This window comes from Borostomias antarcticus (genome assembly GCF_949987555.1).
Source record: "Borostomias antarcticus genome assembly, chromosome: 1".
Lineage (NCBI taxonomy): Eukaryota > Metazoa > Chordata > Actinopteri > Stomiiformes > Stomiidae > Borostomias > Borostomias antarcticus.
The window spans coordinates 59,922,291-59,932,290 of NC_140234.1; the positions used below are offsets into that span (position 1 = coordinate 59,922,291).

Genomic DNA, 10,000 nt, shown 5'->3' on the forward strand with positions numbered 1-10,000 from the left:
TATGAAGAGGGGCTCCTCCTCACCGGCCTGGGGTCTGCTCGTCAGTAGGAGCTCATGGAGGACAGAGGACAAAACAAGGTGTTATTGCCTGATAAATAAACGGTCACGCCGGCACCAGCTCTGTCCGCCTTGAATGCTTCAGGTGCAGGACGAAATAGAGCGCGTGCAACGTGACATCTGCCCGAGTGAGGTCGTGCGCGGGGTTGAATGACAATGTGCGTGTAGAATATTCACCGACCTTAAGGAACCCATAGAAAGCTGTGAGAATGACTGTTTCTAACATTAAATACGAGTGACCACCAAAACACCCCTGCCTCAACCGTGCGATAACCGTTGAACAAGCGAAGGAGTGAAGGGAAGACGTATATCCATGCCTTGGGGATGCTCTTCGTGATGCCATTAAGGAGGAGCTGGACGGATCGGTTCCCCAGCAGAGAAACGGTGGAGGGGTCCAGGCATCGCATGTGGAATGAACACCTGCAACAATACTCTTAACCGACTGAGGCCGCAGCCGCCTAGACACGACACAATGAACTATGAATGCTGATAGTATTGAATATCCACAGCATGACGTTAACATTGAATATGGAGCAGAGCGTAGTGGACGCCGGGCCCCAGGTAGCGTTCGCATGCCGATGAAGGGGTCCAGGCAGCGCATGCGAATTTGTACGCCTGCTACGACACGTACGACCGATCGAGGCCGCAGCCGTCAGGATCCAACACGATGGACAATAAATGCTGAGAAACCGAAACGCTAGCGGGCACGAGGTTCATCAAATGTGGAGCAGAACGCAGCGAAAAGAGACCATGCGGTCGCATTGGTCAATGCGGTCCGGGCCAGACCAGCTCTCATGCATCGGGCAGCGGATACAGTAGGGCACGAGGCATCGCTTGGTCCAGAACCATCCGCTGAAGAGGCAGACCAGGCCGGACAGGGCCGCCCGCAGCCGGGCACAGGCTGCAGAACTCTGTAAATCAAAAAGGGAAGCGAGTCTGCGATTCGATCGTTGAGCCGGGGACGAGGATGCGTGGAAAAGAATTCCCCCTGCCCGGACAGCCATGCGACAGCGCACGAATTATTGACGAACGGAATGTACCAACGAACATAGTTGATAAAACACGGTGCACCGTTATGCAGAAGAGAAGCGTTTCCTAGACCACTGAGGGGCCCCGCAAAAATTTAGCGACGATAGAGAAACTGCACGTCGCGCATAACACCCTATCCATCGTCCAGTCGATAAACCGATCATGTCATGCACGCAGCATTATAATCAGGTGTTTAGTCTTTGAAATAACGCAGAGGGCTAAATGCGAAGAGCAATGCAGGATCCCAACGCAGCGTAAAATGACACATCCGACATCGAAGCGTGACCAGCGCAGCATACATCCCTTTTACATTTAGAAATAAAAGCCCGTAAACCCTGCCCCCAAACACCGCGGAGGAGCAGGCGACGAACGTAAATGGTGGAAGAATAAGCACCGCGTTAAACCGAACAGCCAGGATAGTCGCGCACACGCAGCAGATTGCAGAGCATAATGTCTTGAAACAATTGATGACAATGCACAGGTTACAGTACGTTGCCCTAAGAACCATGCAGTAGCCCGATGCTACTGACCCGAACTAATTATAAAGCCAATAAACTGCAATATTTGGTAAGGCATCATCGCCGTCGTTGTCCCCGAACGAGGTTTGGACATGCCGAAGCAATCGGCCATACAAGCCAGGCCTACCAGACAGGCGAGACAGCCTTAATATTATTATAATAATTATCGTTCCTTATCTCATCACTTACAGTCATCAATTAATTCCTCATTTACCTTTACATGGTTTGCATCTCCGGAAGCAATACCGATGCGATCATAGAACGTCAAGTCCCTACCAAAATATGTAGGGGTGGGACGTGTACCCACCATGTCCTCAGGAAGCGCACTGAGCCGCCTCAGGGCATGAAATGCGCTATCAAACAAGCTTAGATGGATTGATGGGGACACAGCTAGCATTAGCCACACCGAACGGCTAACGCTAGCTGCGTGGCGGCACCTGCAATCATGGGTGCTAGCGTTAGAATCATGAGCTAGTATCAGAATCATGAGCCAGTAATAGAATCATGAGCTAGTATTAGCAATCCAACATAATGATGCCCCGACGTGCAATACGGGAACCTTGACGAACGCCAGCTAGTTAGCAACGAGCAGTATAGCCTGTCATGCGGCCAGCGAATCCACGAACGAGCCGCGAGGGGAGGACTTATGGTGTGTTCGTTTGTGGTCGGAGGTGGCAAGTCGCAAGCGGCAAAATACCTACCTCCGACCTGTGTGCATTCGAGATAAATAACATATATCACAGTCACCTAGTTATATCTACATACCATTATATCACAGTTACCTAGTTATATCTATATACCATTACATCACAGTTATCTAGTTATATCTAGTGCATTCGAGCAACTGGGGGCTGAGAAACATCCGAAGTTGCGACGAGGAAGTGCGAGTTCATGCAGTGTTTTATTGTAAGGATTCCTAGTAGCAAGTCGCAATTAGCCACCTCCCATTTATAAACGAACGCACCACGAGATGAACCAAACACATAGAGAATCCACATAGCACGTCCACGGCCGAAACCGCACACATTCAATGGTGAATGCACCCGGCGCACATCGACAGTTGAGTAATGCGGCAGACGAGGCACGGACAACCTCCGACATAGCGGCTCATGAATGAAACCAGTGACCGGCGCGTAGCAATGCTTAAACGGACTTCCAACGCAAGCTATGCGAGCAACGAACCATACGCAAGTATGGCACCACGGTGCTACAGGGAGACGGGCACCTCGGCCTCGGAAGCCGGCGCTCCACGACGCCACTAAACGGACCCCCAAACCACGGACCGGAGAGACGACGCGGGCAGAGAGGAACGCAAGAGCAGAGAACGCGGAAGCAGCGAGGAGACCGCGGCAGCAGGTAGCAAAACGCACCAAATCACAATATGATCACGGAACGCGAGCAAAACGCGGAGCAGCGAGCAATAGCAGGAATGGCAGCGGACGCCAGAGCAGAGAACGCGGAAGCAGCGAGCATGCGATTACGACAGCAGTAAAGCAAGCGCGAACAATGACATGTTTTGACAGCTTAAATACCTGCGCTCTAGTGAGCTGACCAATGCTATGACAGCTACAGTCAGCTGGTGCTGCGTCATGCGTGACAGATTAACCTCTGCTGACCCCCGGCTGTGACGTACGTGCCTTGGCTGAATTTGCGTCGGAGACTTCATTTTTAACAGTTAAATCAAATTCACAGAGCAGTTAGCCTACTATCCATTAGGTAGATATTTATTAGTGAACTGAAATGTATTTTCATAAATAAGATTTACTTTCACAAATAAATATCATTCAGACGAGATCACTTTTGTCAAATTTGAACATTTATTATACAAGCGGCATAATACATGCATATGAATTTTTGGCGGTGTGCTCTGTCCGGGGGGCCCCCTGCCTTCCACCGGCGTGGAAAGCGCGTTAGCAGGGGGAGGCAATCTAGGTGTTCCCCCCCTCTGGGCCAAGCCCTTGGCCCAGAGAGCCAGGAAGGGGGAACGGCATCCTGCCTCAATGACGATCAGAGTGGGCCGCGATCGGGAAGACGCTCGGAGGTAACTCAGCCCACTAAGACCGTCAAAGAGTGCCACAGGAGGACTGCTGTACATTATAGTCCCTGGTCCCCACGGGCCGACGCTCGTGGGTTCCGCGGGAGATACAGCCTCGTGTCTCTGCGTCCATGGCGCCCGCCATGGAAAGCCACAGAGACCAGCTAGCGGCTACTCTGGCATCCACCGGCCGACGCTGGTGGAATACCTGCAAACTACCCCGGACAGAGAGCAACGATGACAACGGACGACATCGACATACGCAGGAGGAGCAGGGGAGGAGGTGGGGCGAGCATGCAATGCACAACCAGCAGTAAAGCAAGCGCGAACAATGACATGTTTTGACAGCTTAAATACATGCGCTCTAGTGAGCTGACCAATGCTATGACAGCTACAGTCAGCTGGTGCTGCGTCATGCGTGACTGATTAACCTCTGCTGACCCCCCGGCCGTGACGTACGTGCCTCGGCTGAATTTGCGTCGTTGACTTCATTAGAAATTAGGTACATAAGGTTTTCTCTGTATTTTAAGGTTTTCTCTGTAGTTAGCGGAGAAGCATCTCAAGGTGAAGGATCTTTTCTTGTGTGGACTCTGCGATCACTCCAGCTTAGCCCATCCAGTCAACTTATCTGCTAGTCTTGATCCCCGTTGGAGCAATCAGGAACTGGTCATTTAGTCCATTATATGTCCGTCTTCCCCCAAGAACACAGTGGACAAGTTGTGTTTGCCAAGTCCTGTCTGAATGGTAGATTGGTTTGGCCTTTGTTTGCAAGCTAGCTAGCTACTAGAGATGTAACAGTATGACAATTATATTGACCAGAATTATCGCGGTATCACGGTATTATCGCAGTATCGGTAAACTACCGATACAGACACTGAAATAATTTCCCCAAGTTTTATATTGAAAACCACAAATAAAATAAGCATCACTATGCACTTTTTGTTTGCATAAACATTAAAATAATGTGCCTTGGAAACTATTGCTAACTTAGATTCATGCTGGACAGTATTTACAGTGAGCCTTTCAAAGAGCAGAAATCAAACACGGCTTTAGTGAGAATTTTATTGCAATCAATTTTATATTTTTAGGGGCGGCTGTAGCTCAGTTGGTAGAGCGGGTCGTTCAGTGATTGAAGGGTCAGTGGTTCGAATCCCAGCTCCGACTGTCCACATGTCGAAGTGTCCTTGAGCAAGACACCTAACCCCAAATTGCTCCCAATGAGCAGGTTAGCACCTTGCATGGCAGCTACCGCCATTGGTGTGTGAATGTGTGTGTGAATGGGTGAATGAGAGGTCATTGTAAAGCGCTTTGAGTGCCACTAAGGTGGAAAAGCGCTATATAAATGCAGTCCATTTACCATTTATCAAATTTTATCACGATTTATCATTATACCGGTTATCATTACATCTCTACTAGCTACTACTTTTGGGTGGACAATAGAAGCAGTTATGTTGGGCTGAGCTGAGCAACGGCAAAATAATTCTAGAGTAGGCTGGCCCGAGGTATTAGTTCAGTGTTTGTATCAGGGAAGCTTCACAATTTTTTTATTTAATTAATTAAAAGTTTAATTCAGCTGTCTGAATAGACCCAGGACTAGGTGGCGTGACTACATCTCCGCACTGGCCTGTGAGCGGCTAAAGATTTCCCAGGCAGAGCTGGTTGATGCTGCTAGGGAAAGAGATGTCTGGGGTCCCCTGCTGGAGCTGCTGCCTCCGCGACCCGACCCCAGATAAGCGGATGAAGATGGATGGATGGATGGATGGATGGATGTCTGAATTGCCCTAGAGCCATCATGGGACTAGATTGTGAGAAATCAATTGATTTCCCCAGCCTCCCTGATGGGGTGTATTAGTATTATAACCTAGTATTAGTCCCAGAGGGGGTTAATCTGGGAGGCCATTAGGCCTCTGGACCCGGAAACAGATACAGTAGGAGCAATAACCCCCTTGAGAAGCCATTATACCAGCGTACCTATCAGAGGATTTCCAAACCTCACAACAACAAAACAATTAATACATAATCATGTTAATGTGTCAGCTACGATTGTTACTTTAAACTCTAGACCTCGGTCGAATAGTATTTTAAATCCGTGCGTCTTCAACGTGTCTTCAATATTTGGGACCATTGGTTCCATTGTGCCAGGCCAGAGCAATCAAACAGGAGAAGTATATAAAATGAGTTGAAATAGTGGCAACAGCATGGGGGCGGTGATGGGGGAGATCATCATTAAGGATGAGTCCCTGGCTAGATGACGTGTTTCCCTGGAGGTTGAGAGGAACAGTGAGAACAAAAACTTTTAGTTCTGTTTGTCCTTCATCCTTACCCCCCCGGAACCCCCCCCCCCCCCCCCTCCCTGTGGGTTCCTACACAATAAGTACCATTTCAGAAGCCCAGCAGTGACTCAGTTCCTCACCAGCACTGAAGTCCAAAGGGCAAGTTCCTATTCTTACTTACATCTACTGTGTGTGTGCAAGTGTTTGAGCATGACTTCAGTGAATTTCACAGGGCAGAATGTGACTGTGACAGAGTTTATCATCACAGGCTTCGACCACGTTCCATACAAGAAGCTCCTCGGCTTCCTCATCCTCCTCACCTACATCCTGGTTCTTCTGGGCAGCGGTACCAACATCTGCATCATCCTGACGGACCGCCGGCTGCACAGGCCCATGTACCTGCTCATCTGCAACCTCGCGGTGGTGGACATCATGTACACCACCAGCGCCTGCACCACCATGATCTCTGTGCTGCTGGTGGAGGTGAAGACCATCTCCTTCTACTCCTGCATCTCACGCATGTATATCTTCCATGTGGGAGCAGCCTCGTTGTACCTGGCTCTTCCTCTCATGTCTCTCGACCGCATCATTGCCATCAGCTGCCCTCTGAGGTACAGCGTCATCCTGACTAACTCGCGCACCGTCGCGCTCATCTTCATCACCTGGGTCATAAGCGCGTGCACCGTAGGGAGTTTTATCTACCTGACGGTTGATCTCCCGTACTGTCAGCCCGTCATCCGGTATGTTTTCTGTGATTACGCCGCCCTGGTCCGGGCTGCCTGTGTGAACCCGTATCCCCTCTTTGTGATCCCTGTTGGGGTCGGAATGCTGTTCTGGTTGCTGTTTTTTACCATCCTGTTGTCATACGTGAAAATTGTCTATACGGTGATGAGACTGTCGGATAAAAAGGGCAGAGCGCAGATGTTCAACACCTGCGTGTCGCACCTTATTGTTGTTTTCTGTTACTATGCTACTAAGTGTGTGTCCGGGTTGTTGACGAGGGTAGGTGTGAAACTTAATCTGACCGAGCGGAACGCACTATTAATTGTTGCTACAATGGTGCCACCTCTGATCAACCCCACAGTCTACTGCCTGAAGACCAAGGAAATCAGGACCAGACTTGTTCAGATTCTATCGAAGAGCAAAGTTACTGTGATGAAATAATACCATAAAGATTATCACTTATGGACTTTAACTTGTCTTCACATCCTTGATCTAAATCCATCAATATACTGTATGTAAAAAATAATTCTCATTGATTTATCAAAAATGTATGTGAAAATGTATTCTTTTTTTAACTGTTTGAGAATGTAACTGAGGTGGTTGGAGGACCAAACGTGTGTGAGGCTTTCTTAGACCTGGACACATGTACCAGCTTGCTGATCAGTCTGTCTTGATCTGTAAGGGCGTGTCTTCTGTTGTCTGGGAGAAGTGGGTTTGATTTCCATCTCTGTGTCTTTGGTTGTTTGAACAGGTTAGAAATCTCTCCCATTGTTGAACACTTGATTGTTAATCTGTATATTTGCATTTCTTGTATATTGTATAAAGTTAAAGTTAAAGTCCCACTGATTGTCACACCTGAGTGTGTGAAATGAGTTCTCCTCATTTGACCCATCATGCCCTGGGGGAGCGGTGAGCAGCAGCGGTGCCGCGCTCGGGAACCACTTGGTGATGTATTGCAGTCCTTGGCACGATTGTACGACGCATCGGACTATTTACATTTCTGTAGATTGTCAAGTGTATTTATAATTACACCTCCTGTACTATGGGTTGATGTCCCTTGAATGTGGCTCCTTTAACACTGCAATTTCCCCTCGGGGGATTAATAAAGTACCTACCTAGATACCTACCTACCTACCTACCTTCCTACCTACCTACCTACCTACCTACCTACCTACCTACCTACCTACCTACCTACCTACCTACCTACCTACCTACCTACCTACCTACCTACCTACCTACCTACCTACCTACCTACCTACCTACCTACCTACCTACCTACCTACCTACCTACCTACCTACCTACCTACCTACCTACCTACCTACCTACCTACCTACCTACCTACCTACCTACCTACCTACCTACCTACCTACCTACCTACCTACCTACTTTAAAAGACAATGCTCGTTTTTGACAACCTGGACCTTATTTGCGGCATATTATAAGACGTTTCACTCACCAAGATAACTTTGGTGTAGTTCGGAGGCCTGTAGAAGAAATTTAAAATCCAGCGCGAGCCAGTATATCCATGTAATGGCGGTGGTGGGGGCACTGAGAATACAGCTTCTAAAAAATCTATTTTCTGCCGTGAAACGGTTGTTTTCTCTGTAATATGATCTTTAGAAACGAAATAGCTTCCTAACTTGCTCCAGCACACATGCGCACAGAGAAACGTCTTATAATATGCCATAAATAAGGTCCAAGTTGTCAAAAACGAGCATTGTCCTTTAACTACATTCAGGGAGCCAGTGCAACTGCTGATAGGTTTGCAACTGAGAATGTAATCATATCGAATGTGGTGGAACCATTTCTACCAATAGAATAACTTTCTGAAAAAGGTTCCAGATAGAACCATTTTCATCTATGTGAAATGCTGCTTAGAACCCTGAACGGTAGCAATGGAGGACTGAGACTGGGAACTCCTCTCCTTGCATATCAGTTACGTGCATACTCCTGTTATAAATGGTAAATGGACTGCACTTATATAGCGCTTTTCCACCTTAGAGGCACTCAAAGCGCTTTACAATGGCCTCTCATTCACCCATTCACACACACACTCACACACCAATGGCGGCAGCTGCCATGCAAGGTGCTAACTTGCTCATTGGGAGCAATTTGGGGTTAGGTGTCTTGCTCAAGGACACTTCAACATGTGGACAGTCAGAGCTGGGATTCGAACCATTGACCCTTCGATCACTGAACGACCCGCTCTACCAACTGAGCTACAGCCGCCCCTATATAACACTGTTATTGGCTCACAGAGGTCAGAGGGTTTGTGTTCTAGTCCCATTAGACCTCCCTTCTGACAGGAGGTTTATGTTCCAGACCCATTCGACCTCCCCTCTAACAGGAGGTCTCTGTTCTAGGCCCAGCACGTTTTTGTTAAGAAATAAAGACAATTGGTGTAAAGATGGTGTAAAGACAGTGCTTGTGTGATGAGCAGACATCCCTGTGTTGCGCTAGCGTGGCTTCGCCAGAATGTGAAAATGTGAAGGTGTTATCAATGGTCGCAGACGAAAATGCCTCAACCTAATTGGCTATACCTATAACCAATCAGAGCAATGAAACGTGGGTTAGTCGTATCATCGTATCAACAGTACGGTGCAGTCATTGTATCAAAACTGCCCCATGTTAGATAAATGTTTGTGATTGGCCCGGCAAATATCTGCTGGGTAGAACTCAGTCAAATGGGGGCGTGACCAGACTGATCAGCGGAGGGAAACAGGATGTGACCTCACATGATCAGGAAGCGTTACGCCCGTATAAGGAATTAGAAAGAAATGAAGCAGACACGATGTTGCTGGCTTCACGTCCAAATTGTAATGAATGAACAAATACATACATTCCATATTCCCCAAACTTCCCAACACACAAGTATCTCCACCACACTTCCAAAACAACGCACAGATGAAATTCATGCACCGTTCCTTTGACAGCCAACACTATAGAAAATATGCATTTCCTCTTAAAGGAACAACAACAAACACATTTTACTGTCCCCTCGAGGAACTACGCAATTGGATAAATACATATACGATACCTTTAAACAAATGGCATAACAGGGGTGCATTGTGCAATACCATCCATACTGCCGTTATTAATTAAATTAAATTAAATTAAATAAATTTTAATCTTACACAACGGTTAGTTCTGGTTCTTGATTCTGATTGGCTGGAAGCCGTGTTATAATACTTTGTAACACACACCTGGGACCGCTTATCATTCCATTTTCAGTATTAATGCGCCTCCCATTTGATCCAATGCATTGTAGTTGTTGTTGTTGCTTGACAACCCTTTTGTTAGGGGAATTATTTTGCTCGATGGAATTGAGGTGATGATGCTTCGTTTTGAATAAATGTTAATATTT

General features: G+C 47.5%; 1 protein-coding gene across 1 annotated transcript; it reads left to right on the forward strand.

Moving 5' to 3' along the window:
* Positions 1 to 6,122: 6,122 nt before the first annotated feature.
* LOC311308197 (olfactory receptor 10G4-like) lies at positions 6,123 to 7,076 on the forward strand (the record flags this gene model as incomplete). Its single annotated transcript, XM_084437133.1, has 1 exon — positions 6,123 to 7,076. The coding sequence occupies one exon, from the start codon at positions 6,123 to 6,125 to the stop codon at positions 7,074 to 7,076; it is 954 nt and encodes a 317-aa protein (XP_084293259.1).
* Positions 7,077 to 10,000: the final 2,924 nt, after the last annotated feature.